Here is a 19,125-nt window from a genome sequence, read left to right on the forward strand (position 1 = left end):
CCTTCCCTGCCCAGGCAAGTGGTGTGCCTGGGCCTTTACACCTGACTATTGCTGCCCTTCTGCTTGGGTTAGACACTCAATCTGTCCCATCGTTAACGAGGAGTTGAAATATCCTCCTGGACCCAGATCCCCAAAGGATGGGAAGTATAATGCCCTGGGCTGGCCCTGGGGAATTCCTGGCTAACCAAAGCCGTCTGGTACATTTGCCTTGATTTGGATGCTAAACACAGTTTGTCAGCATTAGTATAATTTTAGCAGAAGCCAGCTGCAGGCATTTGATCCCGAAGGGTTTGATTTTTCACACATCCTATTAAAGCAGCGATGTCTGAGCACAGTACTTACAGTTCAGGGCTAATTTGCTCCAGCATATTATTTCCTGCCCGCTATGTTCCTAAGGTCTGTGACTTTAAAACACTCATAAACTGATAGCTGTGTCCACAGATGCAGTGTGGTGCTTTGCAGAAGGAGCCCTGCAGATCACAGCTGACCTGCACTGCATCTTATTCTCTGCTGCTGTTATGGTGCATGCAGCACATGCAGGCGGGAAGGAGAAATGCTCACTGGGCCCCACTGCCAGCTTCTGGGGGGGTGCCGGGTGCTCTGCGTGTGTGCAAGCCGGGCGCTCTGTCTGTGCGCAAGCTGGGCGCTCTGCGTGTCTGCAAGCCGGGTGCTCTGCGTGTGTGCAAGCCGGGCGCTCTGTCTGTGCACAAGCCGGGCGCTCTGTCTGTGTGCAAGCTGGGCGCTCTGCATGTCTGCAAGCCGGGTGCTCTGCGTGTCTGCAAGCCGGACGCTCTGTCTGTGTGCAAGCCGGGCGCTCTGTCTGTGCGCAAGCCGGGCACTCTGTGAGTGTGCAAGCCGGGCACTCTGCGTGTCTGCAAGCCGGGCGCTCTGCATGTGCGCAAGCCAGGCGCTCTGTCTGTGCGCAAGCCGGGCGCTCTGTCTGTGTGCAAGCCGGGTGCTCTGCGTGTGTGCAAGCCAGGCGCTCTGTCTGTGCACAAGCCGGGCGCTCTGTGAGTGTGCAAGCCGGGCGCTCTGTCTGTGCGCAAGTTGGGCACTCTGCGTGTCTGCAAGCCGGGCGCTCTGTCTGTGTGCAAGCCGGGCGCTCTGTCTGTGCGCAAGCCGGGCACTCTGTGAGTGTGCAAGCCGGGCACTCTGCGTGTCTGCAAGCCGGGCGCTCTGCATGTGCGCAAGCCAGGCGCTCTGTCTGTGCGCAAGCCGGGCGCTCTGTCTGTGCGCAAGCCGGGTGCTCTGCCTGTGTGCAAGCTGGGTGCTCTGCCTGTGTGCAAGCCGGGCGCTCTGTCTGTGTGCAAGCCGGGCGCTCTGCCTGTGTGCAAGCCGGGCACTCTGTGAGTGTGCAAGCCGGGCGCTCTGTCTGGCCCAGCCCATGGGGGACTGTAGGACTGGAGAATGCTGCAAGGGCTGGCGAAGTCCAGGGACAGTAGCCACAGAGGCTATAGCAGGTGCCCATTGCCTGGGGGATGAAGGTAATAGCAGCTACGGGTTTCAGAGGAGCACAGGGAGCCTCTGCTGCTCTAACTGCTGCCCAGGGCTAGCGCATGGCGTCGGCTGAGCTGAACCGGAGCCCTGGGGCCCACTGTCTGCGCTAGGTGACTTAGCTCAGCATCGGAAAACCTGCATCCCCTCACTCACCACCCCAAATTCTGGTTAGAATTCACCAAGTCATGGCCCTGGCAGACGCCACACCCAGATGCAACGTGTCCAGCCTCACTGCCCCAAGAGCAGATCGCAGTGTCACCTGCACTGCCCCAAGAGCAGATCGCAGTGTCACCTGCACTGCCCCAAGAGCAGATTGCAGTGCCTCCTTCACTGCCCCAAGAGCAGATCGCAGTGCCCCCCCTCCCCAAGAGCAGATCGCAGTGCCCCCCCTCCCCAAGAGCAGATCGCAGTGCCCCCCCACTGCCCCAAGAGCAGATCGCAGTGCCCCCCACTGCCCCAAGAGCAGATCGCAGTGTCACCTGCACTGCCCAAGAGCAGATCGCAGTGTCACCTGCACTGCCCCAAGAGCAGATCGCAGTGCCTCCCTCACTGCCCCAAGAGCAGATTGCAGTGCCTCCCTCACTGCCCCAAGAGCAGATCGCAGTGCCCCCCTCCCCAAGAGCAGATCGCAGTGCCCCCCCACTGCCCCAAGAGCAGATCGCAGTGCCCCCCTGCCCTAATAGCAGATCGCAGTGCCATCTGCACTGCCCCAAGGGTAGATCGCAGTGGAGGCCCTGGCTGGATGGGGCAGCTCCCCCAGCACACCTACCTATGTAGTTCATGATGAATCCCTGCCCCTTCCCGAAGATGAGGCCTGCAGGGTCGGAGTGGAACTGGATGGTGAGGTCGGGAGTGGAGGAGTAGAGCTTCTGGGAGCCACTGCTGCCAACGTACTGCCCCAGAATCCGGGCTGTGAGCTCGTCCCCGTCGTAAATGGTCAGGATGTCGCTGTTGCTCAGGTTCAGGCTGGGAAGGGAAGTGCAGAGAGGAGCCTGGTCAGATCGGGCGCACAGGGGAATCCAACCGGCACGTTACTGAGTCAGACTCAGGGGACGTGGGTAATGGACCCCGCCAGTTCCAGACCATAATACCACCAGACATGTCTGCGAGGCCCGTAACCACCCCCCAGCAGACTCACCCCACTTGTTCCATGCCCAGGACTTGGGTATGGAAGTGAAGTGTGTGGATCCCATGTTCTGATGAGCGCCCGGAGAAATCTCTGCTCCTGGAGGACTCCGCAGACCAGTGGTCCCCAACCTTTTCGTCTGGCGGGCGCCAGATGAAGGACTGTGGCGGCGGTGGAGCATCTGCCGAAATGCCGCCGAATTTCTGCGGCATTTCAGCAGCGACACCTCAATGACGTTGTTTGTCGGTGGCAAGTGGCGTCATCGAGAGGCGTCACTGCTGAAATGCCGCAGAAATTCGGCGGCATTTTGGCGGATGCTCGACCGCCGGCCAGGACGTGGGTGCATTTAGATGCCCCCGTGGGCGCCATGGCGCCCACGGGCACCGCGTTGGGGACCCCTGCCGCAGACAGAGGGAACAGCTTGCACAGGGGCTTGCTATCATTTGAATTAACACAGGGGACGATCTGGCGCCAGTGAGCAAGGCGTGGGACAGGGAGCGCTGCTCTGTGCGTTGCAGAGCTGAGGCGAATCTCAAAGCCTGTGGCCTGCGCCCGTGGCTGCATGGTGCACAGACGGCACGAGGGGGCTGATTTCTGACTAGACGAAGCACAGAACACGTCTGCATCTTCAGGCTTTTTCCTAGTGGTGCCATGAGCAACCATCACCCCCTTTCACCCGCTGCCGGCGTTGGCTGCCTTCTGACGGCACGGCTGGATTTCCCACAGCTTAATTGAGCTGAATTCTTTGTTCCTTTCGTACGGCAGAAAGCTCAGTGCTGTGGGACATGGAGATGAGATAACTGGCTTCTGCTCTGAAGGGGAATTCATGTTATCATGTCACAACATCCCCCACCGCCGACGTTCCCGCTGGAACCGAAGCCTCACAGGCAGGCGGCTCTGGGAGCAGCAGGGAGCAGGGGCCGGAACGAGGCGGGCAATAGGCAGGGTCACTGCCTAGCTAGCAGTGGCTTGCCGCAGGCCTGCATCGGGGCCTCCTCTTGTCCTGCTTCTGGGTCAGTGTGTGCTTAGCTCTCGCCCTCCTCCTTGGGCACTGCCTCCCTCTGTCACCGCTGCCTCCCTCCCTTCCCACAGCCAGCATCTGCTCCGCCCCCACCCTCTGACCGCGCTGAGTGCCCAGTTTTCCAGTGAGGAGCAGGAGGATCGCTCGGAGCAGCTCGCTCTAACAAGTCCTTGGGGCATGGCTGGTGCTGGCCTGGCCTGGAACCAAGCGGCAGCAATGGCCAGGGGCTCACAGCCTGAGCTGGTGTAAATCGGTGCAGCTCCACTGCATTCAGGGGCAATTTAAACCTGGCCCAGAAAGCGTGGAGCAGGCAGGGCCACCTGGAAAGATGCGCCAAGACCACTGCACACATCACTGAGCAAACAGGAAGGGGACGTTCAAAGTTCCCAAGGAATTTAAGGGGTGAGGCTCACGGTTGGTCACCCGAGGGCAGGGCGGTAGAATTCAAACCGATGAGCAGAGAGGCGAGAACAGGCATTGTGGGACACCTCCCAGGGGCCAATCGCAGCGCTGTCATCGACCAGGGTGTCTACACTGGCACCGCAGCCCTGTAGCCCCGGTGCAGACAGCTCTACACCTCTTATCGGGGTGGGTTTTTACAGTGCTGCAACTGTGCAGTTTCTGCGCACTAAGTGGCTTGGCCGTGTGTACAGCGCAGAAAGCTGCTTTACTGTGCAGAGACCTGCCAGTGTAGACAAGGCTTTATTCCCAGGGCTCGGACATGTGTTTCTGAAGGAAAAGCCTGTAAAATGGACCAGACCGCACCAGATAGCCGGTATTTTCCAAACCTCTCCCCAGGGCAGGAGAGCCTCAGCTTCCCCCCCCGCCCCAAATCACACAGGCGGAGCAGTGGTCTCTCGGGGGCTTTCAGTGGCAAAGTCTCTGTGTCTCTAGACAAGTTCATTGACAGACAGTCATTTGCCAAACAGGGTGCCTCCATCTCAGGGCTGTGAGAAAACCATAGCTTGGCCAGACTTTCCTCCCTGTCCCCTTGGAGAGCACATGCCCCCCAGGACAAAAGAGGGGCTGTCAGGGCTGGTGGGAGAAATATTTGTAGTAGGCCCATATTAGGATATCAGCAGCGTAGTTCAGAAGCGTGTCTCTCTCACCAACGGAAGCTGGTCCAATGAAAGCTATCACCTCCCCCACCTTGTCTCTCTAATATCCTGGGACAGACCCAGCTACAACCACTCCGCAGAGAGACAGAACAGTCACAGAATCTGCTTGGCTCATGGGGTACTGGCCTATGGTACATGTGGCATGTAGTGGACATGAAATGATGCAAAACTAACAACAAAAGTCAAAAGAGGGTTTAAAAACAAGCTGAACTGTTATTTGTCTCCTACCAGCGATATTTGCCTCAGTGCCTGAAACGGCTTGGAGTGACTGGCCATTGGCAAACTCACAGCCCGCCAAAACCGCACAACTTGATCATTCTTCACTACAGAGATCACAGCTGTGTGGGGGGCATGTTAATTCTGTGTCTGATGCATCCCAGCACTTCACAACTGGTGTGAAGCTTCTCCAGCTCGGGATTATGAGTGGCGGGAGACCCAGTTCAAGCAATTTCATGCAGCCCTTTGGGAGGCTGGGGCTGAATTCCTGAGTGAAGTCCAGCCGACAGGGTTCCATTGGCAAAGATACATTTGATCATTTCTCCCTCATGTTTTACAGATAAAATGGCTGAGGTAACCAAGTGTGAAAACTCTCGCTGAATGAGCACATTCTGCAGTGGGTGCGTGAGCACTCCCGGGATCAGCAGCCTGGCTTTTCTCAGGCAAAGGCCCCCACTTGGCTTTGCACAGACAGGGCACTTCGCTGCATCCAAACAAACCTTTTGGCCAGCTCAGTCCAGTGTTTAGCTTTTCCTTGCCAGCAGAGTGCACTGCTCTCCCAGAGACTGAAATCGACGGAGTGTGTGTGTGTGTGTGGGGGGGGGGGGGGGAACGCTCTTGGAGGGTGAGAAATCTGTTATGAATGTCACTCTGTGACCAACTAGGAGAAATTCAAATTCCGCAGACTCCTTTGCAGAGAACAATAGGTCACCTGGCTATGCTCAGGGTCGCACCTTCATCCTTGCAAGCTCTCTCTGAAGGTCCTTTGCTGGTCTGGCTCTCCTCATGGCTTATCACACAGCAGTCAACCCAGTATAACTGGCCATCCTGTCTTCAGGTTAACAAGGGATGTGTGTGTCTGTAGCCAGGAAGCCAGTCACACTACCCGCAAGGGAGGCCCACACCAAGCCTGCCAAGCCCTCCCAAAAGAGAGCCCAGCACCTCGGGCACCTGAGCGCAGGAGGACCAGGGAACACAGCAGACAGCAGGGTTCCTTGGCCTCTCAATGTCTCTGCTAATCGAGTGCTGCTCTGGACGGGTCAAAGGGGAGCTGCTGTCTGTGGGATGCAGGGTCTGGGATTGCAGGGGAGATCCGAGGAACACACCACGCTGAGGGAGGCCCTACAACCGCCTCCTCGTGGGCACCCCAGTCCCTGGAGGTTTCCATGCTGTGAGACTTACTAAAGTCAAGAGACAGCACATGGCCTCCTTCCGCACTGCCCACCAGGCTTGTTATCCCGGCAAAGAAGGATGTTAGGCTGGTTTGAACAATCTGTTCTTGACAAATCCCTGTTGACTGTTATTTATCACCTATTATCTGCTTGGTGCTTATAAAGCCCTTGTTTGCTCCATTATCTTTCTGGTACCGAAGTGAAGCGGATTCATCTGCAATTCCCTGGGTTGTCCTTCCTCCCCTTTTCATAGAGCGGTGCTATACTCGCCCCTTTCCAGTCCTCTGGGCTTTCTCCCGTGCTCCATGAGTTCCCAAAGAGCATCGCGAATGGCTTAGCAAACTATTAAGCCATAGCTGGGCATTTAAAACTGGCACCAGCTGGACAGACCCACTAGGCATTTGCAGCAGCAGCTTCCATTTCTGGTTCAGGGCTTGCATGTGCCTGGGGAACCAGTTCCAAAGATGGGAGCTGGAAAAGCGAAGTCCTGGTGAAAACACCAGCCGGGCACAGCAGGGCGTGTCTCTCTGAAGAGAGCCGGCTGCCTCGAGGAGGAGAGCTAGAATTGCTTGGTACTGATCCGAGCATGACAGCATGGCAGAAGGTGTTGTTTATTTATCAGTTTCTTCTGGGTTGATTTGTCACTTAGTGCGTCTCACAGGCTGGCCCTGGCGGGAGATTTCACAGCCCTGGGCTGACAGCTTGGGAGACGAGCTGTCTCTGTTCATCCCCAGATACAGCTGCGCTCCCTTCCTCCCCCACCCGTTTGCCCTGGAGGCAGGGGAGAGGAGAGGGACTTCGGCTTCCAGGTGCCAATCAGTCATGAGCCTCTGCCACCACTGCCCAGGCAGGGTCAGGACATGGCAGTGCCCACATCCCCCGCACAGGCACATTGGGCAGAGGGAAGCTGCCCCTGCTGGGGAGTGCCCTGGTTTTACTACGCTTTCTCTTGCCCTCTGCAGGCAGTATCCCATCGCTGCTGCCACTCAGCTGGGGCACCTGCCGCATGCCCACCCCAGCCTAGGGCGGCTTTGCTTCGAGATGCAAATGCAAATGTCTGAGTAAGGTTCTTGGTGGAAGCTATCCAGCCAAGCCCAGCAGAACGCTGGCACCTGGGGCAAATCTCTGCTTTCCAGCAAACCCCATTGTCACAGTGACACTTGTGTTTGATTCCTTCAAATTGTCTGGCCTCCAGTTCTGCCCCGCCCCAGCCCCAGCCCCCACAACGCCCTTCCTTCGGGTTTTCACTGAAAGCTTTAAAGCTGTTTTGACTCTAAACTGGTACTTGATGTTCTTTGGCATCGTCTCTGGGAATCCCCAAAGAGCATCACAAGAGCTTCCCTCCGCACTGGCAGTATCCCCATGGCAGTGGCTCTCAGCACAGGCAGCTTTCAGAGGAATCTTGTCTTACTGGCTAGTCCCTGAACGTGCACTGAGGCTGCCAGCTTGTATGTGCGCTGCATGAGGCAGCGGGGGGCCAATCCTACTTCACGTCTCTGGTCTCAGGTGGCCCTGGAATCCAATCCTCAGCACACAGTGGGTCTGATGGAATCAGGCAGGAGAGTGGATGCATTTCATGCAGACGTCTTGAACCCACAAAAGAAAGAAAATCCAGGACAAGGGAACTGGAGCTGGTTACCACAGCTGAGCGTAGGGAGGACAGAGGAGGAGAGGATTTTATCCTTCCTTCCATCCTCTGGTACCTTTCCCAGTTCCATCATTTCAACAGCTCCTCCAACGACAATTTCTCCTTTGGGTCCGTCCGCCCCCACTCACATCTCCAGCCCAGGTGGAGGTTTCTCTCATTATTAATTTTCCTTGTTTTTAGCTCCATAGCTACCCCTGTGGGCAAGCGACAGCTAGGTGATGGGATGGGCCTTTTGCCTCAGAGGTGACTACGGCTTGTGGTCCTTCCTCGCCCTCCCAGCAGCTGTGAAGGCGGAGTCACAGCCCTGTCTGTGGCAAGGTTATTCTGGTAGCGTGCAGCCTGAGATGGTGCCAGGTGCCCACATGCGCTCTGTCTGCAGCGCATGGCGGCTGTGGGGGAAATAACTTGTGAGGGGAAATTCCGGACCGGTCTCCACGCGCACTGATGGAGAGAGACCAGGGGAGCAGCCGTGTTAGTGAAAGGGCCTAGGGACCCACCTGAGACAGCGTCCCCTTGACAAAGCAGCGTGCAGCCCTCCTGACGAGATACCTCTGGAGGTCCCTCCCAACCCTGATATTCTGTGTTTGTATGATTCTGTGACATGCACACTCGTGAGTGACCAGCACTAAAACTAGTCCACTGCCGGACACTAGCAGCCAGGCCCCACTAACTGTAACTGGGCCACACGGGTGACAGTAGCTGCTTTCCCTGGCTCTGAGGCCGCCTGCCTCCCTGCTCTGTTCTGCGTGTCCTCTCAAGGTCGGAGCCCATCCAGAGCATGTGTGTGTGTGTGTGTGTGTGTCACAGCATGTACAAAGAGCGCCACCCAGTGGCACAGCCATCAGGGTGTATGGCTCATCAGTGGGTAGTTCTAGCAAAGCTGCGGTTACATTACAAATGGCCTCCTGCCTGAGCAGCTCTTAACAGGCCAAGCAAACCCAGCAACGACATTAAGCCAGGCAGGAAAAGCAGAAAAATCCCTCTGATGCCTCCCCATGAAACCCTGTCTTCCCAATCTTCTGCTTCACGCACAAGCCAGATTTGCTCCGGGCTTCCATGCCTCAAACCGAGCCGAGAGGGTCCCGCTGTGACGATTTCCTGACAAAGAAAGGCACATCAATGCTTGCCTCTCTTGGGTGTATTCAGCCCCAGAAACAATCCCCGTAACAATGGTGCACAAGGCAAGCGAACTCCCCCGCACGCTGAGGTTCATGCACGGAGGGCAAACATTGGGCACCTCCAGCAACCACACACTACACAACAGACACACTAACCCAGGAACCAGTCCCTGCAACAAAGCCCGGTGCCAACTCTGTCCACATATCTATTCAGGGGACACCATCGTAGGACCTAATCACATCAGCCACGCCATGAGGGGCTCGTTCACCTGCACATCTACCAATGTGATATATGCCATCATGTGCCAGCAATGCCCCTCTGCCATGTACACTGGCCAAACTGGACAGTCTCTATGCAAAAGAATAAATGGACACAAATCAGACGTCAAGAATTATAACATTCAAAAACCAGTCGGAGAACACTTCAATCTCCCTGGCCACTCGATTACAGACCTCACAGTCAATACTCCAACAAAAAAACTTCAAAAACAGACTCCAACGAAAACTGAAGAATTGGAATTAATTTGCAAACTGGACACCATTAAATTAGGCTTGAATAAAACTGGGAGTGGATGGGTCATTACACAAAATAAAACCTATTTCCCCATGCCATTTTCCCCCTACTGTTACTCACACCTTCTTGTCAACTGTTGGAAATGGGCCATCCTGATTATCACTACAAAAGTTTTTTTTCTCCTGCTGGTAATAGCCCACCTTAACTGATTACTCTCGTTATAGTTAGTATGGCAACACCCATTTTTTCATGTTCTCTGTGTATACAGTATATATGTTACTACTGTATTTTCCACTCCATTCATCCGATGAAGTGGGTTTTAGCCCACAAAAGCTTATGCTTAAATAAATGTGTTAGTCTCTAAGGTGCCACAAGTACTCCCCGTTCTTTTTGCTGATACAGACTAATACGGCTACCACTCTGAATCCAGTGATTCTGACACCACTTGCTCTGACAGCTGTGAAACAGGCCAAAGGATTTGCAGGCAGTGTGATGAGTGTGAGTCTGTCCTGGCACTTAGCTTAACAGCAGAGCTCTCATCTAGAAATGCTGGGCACCCAGTTTCTAGTCCAGAGCTCTGTACTGAGCCTGGAAATTGATGTAGTTATTGGCACATGCGCTTGTTTGCTGACTGAGATGTGTTGCGCTCTGCTGAAGTGTGCATGCACACAACACTGTTTTGTTTGCTCTGTCAGATGAGTGATCGAGTGGCAGCCACACCACAGTTCAGGGGCTTGTACTCGGTGGTTTTTAAAGCATCAAACACAATTCCTTACAGAGCTGGAGCTGTGCTGAGCATTCCCGAGAGGCATGTGGCACTATGCCCTCACCAGCTGGGGCAGCCATGGGGTGGGGAGCTGTGTAGACTGGATGCTGTTTGTAGGCTGTAAGCTGTGCTCTGTCTCTCAAAGTTACACAAAGTTCTCGGAAGTGTCCTACCTAGACAATAAGCACCTTGAGAAAATATTAGGTGCCATGGAATTATGCTGTTTCTATTGCCTGGACCTCATCAAGTTCCCATTCAAAGAGAATGTCCTGGAGTTTAACTACAGCCACAGGCGAGAGTGCCAGTGACTGCAGCCCTGCTAACTTGGGCTTCCATAAAACGACATGTCTGAGGGTCAGGGCCGGCGGTGAGCCTCAGAGCACACTGGGCCAGAAGAATACAGGAAATAATGCGAGTTAGTTTGTAGCTTTGGACTGCCCTGGACAAGCATGTGTTAGCAGGGGGTTCATTCATGGCAGAGACCGGCTTCAGTCCCCAGCTCATTTGTCTTTAATAAAACCTTCCCCCTGTTTTGGGGAACACTTCTTGGATCCACCTGAAAGAGAAGTAAAAGCTGTTTGCAAACAGGATGGAAGGGATCATTATATCACTGAACGGCCACGCAGGCTTCTAAATCTGGAAGCAGCTTTGCAGAAAGCCAGACAGAACCGGCCCACTCTCCACACAATAAACACACTTGCAATGGGTATGTACATGCGTGTCTGGGTGAGATGTTCTATTACATAGTCTCACTTCAGTCTTTTTCAAAACCAAGCTTCTTCTCTTTTTCCTCTGTTAAGTTCCCACCAAAGTCTTGGTTGCCTCTGAGCTAAGTGACCAAGTGAGACATGCACAGAGCCAAGGAACGACTTGCAGAACAGGCACATACAAAGACATCCCGCCCAGTCACACTTTCTCACAGTCTAGAGTAGACCATTGAGCAACTGAATGACAGAGAAAGCAGGAGGTCAAGTGCAATTTGTGACCTGAAATGAGTCATGTTTGTCGAGGACAAGGCTTGTGAAAGGGACACTCCGCCCACCTGCTTTGCAACCTGTGTCAGTCTCCCTCTGCTCCCAGGAACCATCCAGTAGGTTCTCCCCTGCTGCCCAATGTTATGGCCATGATGGAGTGTTTGCAGAACGCAAGGGGAGCTCTGAGTACATCTTAGAGCATTAGCAGGTCACCACAGTGAAGAAGAAGTGGCTTTGCCTTATGTGAGGTGTTACATATCCAGACAGGAGCATCAGGAGTTTTTGCCCTCCTGCAAAGCATCAGGCATAGCGTCAGGGAGACAGGGGATCACACTGGATAGGCAATGGGCCCCTTTTGCTATACGAATCCCGTGTTCCTATCAATACTACAGGGAAATTGCGATTGGCTCTCACTTGCATGATTACCAGAGTGTAGGTAAGTCATTATTTATTGCGTGTCTCCATCTGCTGGACACTTGACTGAGTTAAAAGTACCAGGTGAGAGGAGGATGCTGTGTTTACACGCTGCCCTTTGCAGCCCCTCTGCACCTCATGCCTACGGAAGGGTCACTCGCTCTGAAGCTATCTAAGCCCTTGTAAATACAACATCTGCCCTAACAGTCCATTTTTACCGCAGTTGTTTCCAGGTTCTCAAATCTGTTCCAAAAGCATTGAAGTAGGAATTAAAAGGCTAATGAAACCGACCAGGGAACAGCAGCTGGTGAAGTGTTTGTGGATGTTCTCAGTGTTTATGGCTGTTCTCGGCATGTTTTTTTGCAGAACCAAAGTTGCAGAGGGCATTGCTTGGGAGTGGCGTCTTGTGTTTATTTGCTCTGAATTTTGATTAGCGACAGATACACCCAAACACCTGCATATAGTTTCAAACTGTCTCACCCATGGGTGTTCTGGGCCAGTAATGATCCAGGCCATGCCTGAAAGGATGTCACAGAATGGGCCCATCAGCCTTCTCTGGGGTTGCAGCCACACTTCGGAAAGCAGACTTTTACTGCTGGTAATGTGGGGAATGATGACGTCTTAAATTCCACCAGCGTTTAATAGTTTCAAAGGGAGAAAGGACAGCAAGAAAATTCCTCCTCATTCCTCAGCTTCCCAGCCAACCTGCCTCTGCTCTCAGGGCTGCACAGGCCCAAACCCCCTTCTAACTGCAATACACTGTGTGCCAGCAATGACCGAGAAAACCCCGGTGCACGAGAGCCTGCAGCCAAGTACCTGCCATTTCCTGTACAGCCAGCCTTGCAACACAGGAAAGTCTGAGGCCCAGGCGGAGAGTTTGAGACCTTGCTTTGGAGTCTGACGCATAGACCCAGCTAATTACTGCAGTGACAGTGGGCTCTGCCTGTAGCCCAGCTCGCCTAGAGCACTGGCGTCAGCTCCTAGAACATTGCCGTGGACGTGAGCGTGGGATACTTTGCTCCTTCTGATAGGGGCTGAGTTGTACAGAGCACAAGGCCAGGCCCCTAGAAGGCTATTTTAAACTGCAGCTATTCCATCTGTGGACAGCAAGTTCCCTTGCTATCCAAGACTGCACGAGCTGCAGAGCTGGCAGCGAGGTCATCACAAAACAGCATTCTGCCTGCTCCGGAGCCCTTTTCTGAGCATCCTCTAGACTGGTTCATTAGCAGCAAAAAGCCCAGACGCTCTGGAGTCTGGGATGCTCCCTGAAAGCAGCGTGTTCTGTTGGCTCTGCCAGGCCCTCAAGCTGAGACTGTTGCACGGTTCTTTTGGACACTGTCTGAATGTCAGTGAGCCGCGGGGGAGTCGGTAAATGCTTTTCTGCAGGGTAATGGCACTGCAGAGCTGGGCTGGAATACGATCCAGTACCTGATTTTCAACTAGCTATGGAGCTGATCCCTGCCAAAATGATTCCTTGCTGAGGCTGATCTCATGCAGGCCTGGTATTGCTCCCTCCAGCAGTAGGACTTGCAAGCACAACAGCCATCTCAAGAACCATTAGCTAGTGAAATGATGAGAAGAGCACGTTTCCCTTCTGGAGCAGCCCTCCTCGTTACCGGAGCAGGGAGCCCAGAGTGCGTCACAGAGGATTTCATGCTGTGCTAGTGAAAAGAGCTTAAAAGAACCCAGCCAAGAAGGAGAGCCTAGGCCAGAGCCAGCCAGTAGGGTCCCATCCAGAGCCCAGCTGGGGCTGGCACTGAAAGAGAATGTTTCAGAGAGGGCGAGGCTGGGTGGCGGATGGAGATTTCTGCGCCTTAGAGAACCCCACAGCAGCAGGAGTTTCATCTGGCTTCTCCCTATGCATGCTGGGGTAGCCCTTTGCCAGGGCCAGGGAGCACACACCTCCCTTGAGGGGCTTTCTCGCTCACCCACATGATCTAGAGCAGACACACGAGTGCCATGCTGCAGATCGAGTGGCACCACATTGCCATGGGCCAGCAAGCTTCACTGTTTAAAACTGAGATTCTGCAAAAGGAGGCAGAATCTGTGCTAAGAACCTTCATCCATGGGTCCAGCAGATTTCCACGGGATGCGATCTAGGGTTATAAATCAAATGACACTTGTGTAATATTTTTCATCTTCAAAATGCTTTGCAATCTCTAGTCTTTTTAGCACCTCTGCCTGGCCGGGGAGATCATTGTCCCTGTCTGATCTGCATCTAAAATTATGGCATTATTCATATTGCTCCCATTAATGTCCCAATCCCTCAGATGGGTGGGGAAACCAAGGCACAGAGGTTCAGTGACTTGCTGAGGATGACCAGCAGTTTCAGAGACAGAAGCAGGATTAGAACTTTTGGGACACAGACTTGCTTTGCTCTGTGACGGAGGCAGCTAGTAGGTAGCCGGTCTTGGCACAGTAAGTGCTATCTGTGGTCACTTTGTGCGTAGCCCTCCTGCCGAGGTCTAAGCACAGCAAAGGGCAGCACTTCCCACAAACACACCCAGGGCCTTGTAACAATTTCTGGGGTCAGCAGAGCAATCACACATGATAAACCAGCTGCTGGAGGAAAGGGATCAGCCCCGCCCGGGTCAGGCTCCTGCGAAGTACTCACAGCTGGATGTCCAGGAAAAGCCGCTTTTCCTCCCCAACGTGGACCCTCCAGATGCAGTCCTCTCCCTCAGCATAGGGCTCTGGCCAGTTGGGGGACAGGATGACTCCTGCCATGGCAGAGAGCTCCCCTCCACACATTGCTGAAATAGCGAGAGACAGCGAGAGGTGACTCATAAGAACGGCCAGACTGAGTCAGACCAAAGGTCCAGCTAGCCCAGTATTCTGTCTGCCGACAGTGGCCAATGCCAGGTGCCCCAGAGGGAATGAACAGAACAGGGAATCATCAAGTGATCCATCCCCTATCGCCCATTCCCAGCTTCTGGCAAACAGAGGCTGGGGACACCATCCCGGCTAATAGCCATTGATGGACCTATCCTCCATGAATTTCTCTAGTTCTTTTTTGAGCCCTGTTATGGTCTTGGCCTTCACAACATCCTCTGGCAAGGAGTTCCACAGGTCGACTGTGCGTTGTGTGAAAAAAATACTTCCTTTTGTTTGTTTTAAACCTGCTGCCTATTAATTTCATATGGTGACCCCTAGTTCTGGTGTTATGAGAAGGAGTAAATAATGCTTCCTTATGTACTTTCTCCACACCAGTCGTGATTTTATAGACCTCTCTCATATCCCCCCTTATTAGTCTCTTTTCCAAGCTGAAAAGTCCCAGTCTTATTAATCTCTCCTCATACGAAAGCTGTTCCATACCCTAATAATTTTTGTTGCCCTTTTCTGCACCTTTTCCAATTCCAATATATCTTTTTTGAGCTGAGGCGACCACATCTGCACTCAGTATTCAAGATGTGGGCCTACCATGGATTTATAGAGAGGCAATATGATATTTTCTGTTCTATTATCTGTCTCTCCCTGAATGATTCCCAACATTCTGTTCACTTTTTTGACGCCGCTGCACACTGAGTGGATGTTTTCAGAGAACTGTCCACAATGACTCCAAGATCTTTCTTGAGTGGTAGCAGCTCATTTAGACCCCACTCAGGAAAGAGATCTTGGAGTCATTGTGGATAGTTCTCTGAAAACATCCACTCAATGTGCAGCAGCAGTCCTGGGGGCTGAGGGAATGCTGCCTGCAGCGCGGTGGGAGCTCTGCCTGGCACAGGGGGAGCTCTGGCAGCCGACTTTGAGAAAGGTCAAGCCCCCCACTCTTCCAGTGCAGTCAACAGGCCCCATGGAGGCTAAGGCCCTCTCTGCATTTGCTGTCCTGTCTCTGAAGGCTGTGCAAGGGCTCACAGATATATGCCTGAACTTGGCTACGTTATCCTCACTCACATGCAGTCGCTTTCTCTGGCAGCGCGGTCACTAACTTTGGCGAGTTTTATTTTTGCATGTTCTCCTACGTGCAGTACCAGCGCAAGGCATTGCGACCCCAGCTGGCTGCGGGTAACTGACCTCTGCACAGTGGCTCGGTGTCATTCCAGTAGGGGTCCCTGACGTTGATACACTCGATTATGGCAGGTCCCTGCTCCAGGGAATGGCCAGGGTCACAAGTGAACTCCACCATCGTTCCCAGGTTGTAGGTAGGATCGGAGGTGGTAAAATTCCCATTTTGAATGTAGGGTTCATAACAATGACCTCGCTCGAAAGCTTGAGGAGAAACACCATGTTAATTTGACAGGCGCAGCACAGACCCTGCTCTGGGGAGGAGACAGCACCTGTCACTGTCTCCTTTTCTAGTTTTTGTGCAACTGTAACAACTCTCACCACAGGTAATCAACAGAGTCTGCACTCTGGGCCATCAGCTCCAAAGCACTAGCTGAGCTAAAGGGGTAAGTCCATTAGCAGTAGTAGGCTGTTATCCATTGTACAGACCAGTGTTACTTAACCTCTCTGTGGTAGCGCTAGGGAGCAGTGAGCTGCTCTAGGAAGAATAAGAACCAGCCCGAGTCAGTGCTTATCTCCCTGGCAGGGCCTCACCGGAGGTCAGGACTGGTATGTCCCAGCAGCAGTGAGCCTGGCACAGTCTGGATGCCAGTGTAGCTTGTGCCACGCTCTGGAATGCCATTGGGCTCCCCGGCACTGTGCCATGCGCGGGGGCATGTGGGAGGGAGAAATCTGCCTGTCGAATAAATTCCATTCCAGTCACATCTGTTTTACATCGAGGGTGGCAATTCTGGTTCAAGGTCCCCCGGGCAGCCCAATCCCCAGCCAGCGCTGAGCAAACAGAGCTAGTGCCCAGTGACTGTGAGCTGGGAAACAAGCTGCGGAAGCCGAAATTGAAAGCTGTCAATTGACTGTAACTGAGCAGGTTCTAGTCAGGGCTGGTCTGGACGTTTTTATCACTTAACATGTTACTAGAAGAAGAGCTCGGGGCTGATGTGGCACCTGCTGGGCAAGCGTTCCTCTAGAAACCCTTCCCAAACTGCCGGCGCCTGGCATCTGCTTCGCAGCGTGGCCACTGCTGAACTGGGCTCCTGTACGGGGATGCTGCAGCCCTGTTCCCTAGCTTATTTACAGGCAATTAGGATTAACAATGGTTTATCTGCTCTGAGCTTTTAAGGCTTAGCCAAGCCCCACTTCCTTTGTGTATTATCAACCATAATATACAAGCCACGCGGCCAGTTTATATATTTACTGAGCAATCTTCTTCCCTGGGATTATTGCATGTTATTGAGTCTGGTCAGAGACCCGAGGTCTTAGACTGATCCTGACAGCAGCATGTATTTAAATGACAATTGTGGCAAATCTCTTGGAGCTCCCTGGGATTCACCTGGCATGTCCCTGAACCTCTCGTTCTCCGAAGGAGACGCTCTTGGATATTAACTGGTTCACAAATGCAGGCCATTCCTCAGTCAGACTGACAGCTGCTCGGCCTGCTCCATGACACTTCGCAGGCAGAAGGCAAATGGCTGGAGTAAGATCACTTCTCTGTGATCTTGGAGAGGTTCCAAGTTAGGCATTTTCTGCAGTCACCAGGGGCTGTGTTGCGTGGATCTGCACAGGAAGTTTAACTGGGGAACACATCAGCCCCTATTCTAGTGGCTCTCAAACTGTCGGCTGGGACCCTATTTCAGTGGGGTCACCAGGGCTGGCTGGGGCCCGGGGCAAAAACCCAAGCCCAAGCCCCGCCACCCGGGGCGCAGGCTTTGGCTCAATCCTGGGCAGCAGGGCTCAGGTTACAGGCCCCCTGCCCAGAGCAGCGGCTCAGGCTTCAGTCCCCCCTCTTGGGGCCGGGTAGTAGTTTTTGTGGTCCGAAGGGGGTCCAGTGCAATGAAGCTGGAGGCCCCCGGCCCTATTCTATGGGCTAGAGGGTGCTGGTTAGACCACCCTGGCCAGATCACCAGCCAACCTGTCAGTAACGCTCACTCTGCTCCACCCATGCACCTGGACACGTCTGACTTATTCCACCATCCGCAGCCCTCTGGCCCACACAAAGCCTCTCCGGGAGAATCTGCTTATGACTTTGACTTTATTACTCTGCCTTCTAAGTCAGGGAGTCCTGGATTGTGTTAGGTGATTGTAACAGGACTGGAGACCCAGGGGCTAAGCCAGCCCTGGTTACAGGAGGGGCCCCAGCTGGGTTGAATCAGGGTGATCCCAGGGTAAAAGGCAGCAGGAAGCTGCAGGGAGGGGCTCCTACAGTGAGGGACTGGCAGAGTGGAGCTGCATGGAAAGAGGGTCTCTTGCCGAGGTCCTGGAGGAAGGACCATGCCCAGGGTAAGCCTGGCTGGAAGATTGCTTTTGGGTTTGTCTGCGAACTCTGTGCATGTAAGAAACCCCCCAGATGCTAAGCAGGGCTGCGGCTGACAGCCGGGCCGGCTCCAGGCACCAGTGCAGGAAGCATCTGCTTGTGGCGGCCAATGGAAAGGGGCGGCACGTCCGGCTCTTCGGTGGCAATTCGGCAGCGGGTCCCTCAGTCCCTCTCGGAGGGAAGGACCAGCCGCCGAAGAAGAAAGCAGCAGTGACAGAGCTGCTGCCGAAGTGCCGCCGATCGCGGCTTTTTTTTCTTTTTCTTTTTTTCGCCGCTTGGGTCGGCAAAAACGCTGGAACTGGCCCTGGCTGACAGCGACGGCGGAGTTTGCTGAAGGGGAAAACCGAGGCAGGGGATAGCAGAGGTGTCCAGGCCCTGAGGGGCGCTCGGGTGGCAGCCCCCCGTTGCAGTGATGTCTAGTTAGTGCTCTCCGGTTCTTAACACCCCCAGCTCCTCAGACCAACCCGGGCAGCAATGTGGCAGTGCTGGACAGAGCTCCTGTAGGGCTGTCCATCCGGGTTTCCTATTGCACATACCCCGAGGGAGGGGAGCTGCACCATTCTGTCTTCAAAAGCTGGGAGCAGGAAGGAACGGATTGAACCAACAGCAGGTCTGATGAAGGGAGATTGCGCTAAGTCTCAAAGGCTCAGACATATCTGGTCTATTGGAACCCCCAACTGCTGGCTAGACAGTCACTGAACTGAGAAATATAGAGAGCAGGGCCAGACCCCCAGCTCGTGCAAACAGGGATAGCGCCACTGAAGTCAGTTCTGGTGATGTCAGTGCAGCTTCCCTGATTTTACCAGTTGCTGAGGATCTGGCCCTCTGTACTTCCAGTGCACTTCTTAGTTAAAGTGAGCAGGGGTTATTCGTGGTTAGCACAGACACTCTTTGTATAATGTAGTTTAATTACGCATCATGGCACTTTTCAAATGTAAAGAAATTGCTCTTAACTCTGAGCACAGATGATTAGGTCTGGGGTAAGTGGGACTTAAATAGCAGCCAGGTGAGTGACATGGGTGGGATTATTACTGCTTCTAACAGTCACCACGGAGCTTTGGCACCAAACCCCACAAAAACTTTTGAAGGAAAAAAGCCTATGAAATAAAACAGCTGTTTGGGAAAGCTGGGATTGTAGGGAAACATTTAAAGTGCCTGCAGAACTAGGGGACAAAGCAGAAGACTGAATGTTCAGCGTCTTTGCATCCTCAGTAAGGAAATAGATTCT

At 53.7% G+C, this 19,125-nt stretch overlaps 1 protein-coding gene across 2 annotated transcripts in view; it reads right to left on the reverse strand.

Moving 5' to 3' along the window:
- SEZ6L (seizure related 6 homolog like) overlaps nt 1–19,125 on the reverse strand; it is a 148,213-nt gene that overhangs the window by 16,360 nt on the left and 112,728 nt on the right. For both annotated transcript variants that reach the window (XM_044990549.1, XM_044990548.1), the window contains 3 exons: nt 15,599–15,793; nt 14,199–14,337; nt 2,267–2,463 (listed from right to left, as the gene is read on the reverse strand). In XM_044990549.1, coding sequence (XP_044846484.1) covers nt 2,267–2,463; nt 14,199–14,337; nt 15,599–15,793 — 531 coding nt within the window. The remainder of the gene's footprint in view (nt 1–2,266; nt 2,464–14,198; nt 14,338–15,598; nt 15,794–19,125) is intronic.

This window comes from Mauremys mutica, chromosome 16 (genome assembly GCF_020497125.1).
Source record: "Mauremys mutica isolate MM-2020 ecotype Southern chromosome 16, ASM2049712v1, whole genome shotgun sequence".
Lineage (NCBI taxonomy): Eukaryota > Metazoa > Chordata > Testudines > Geoemydidae > Mauremys > Mauremys mutica.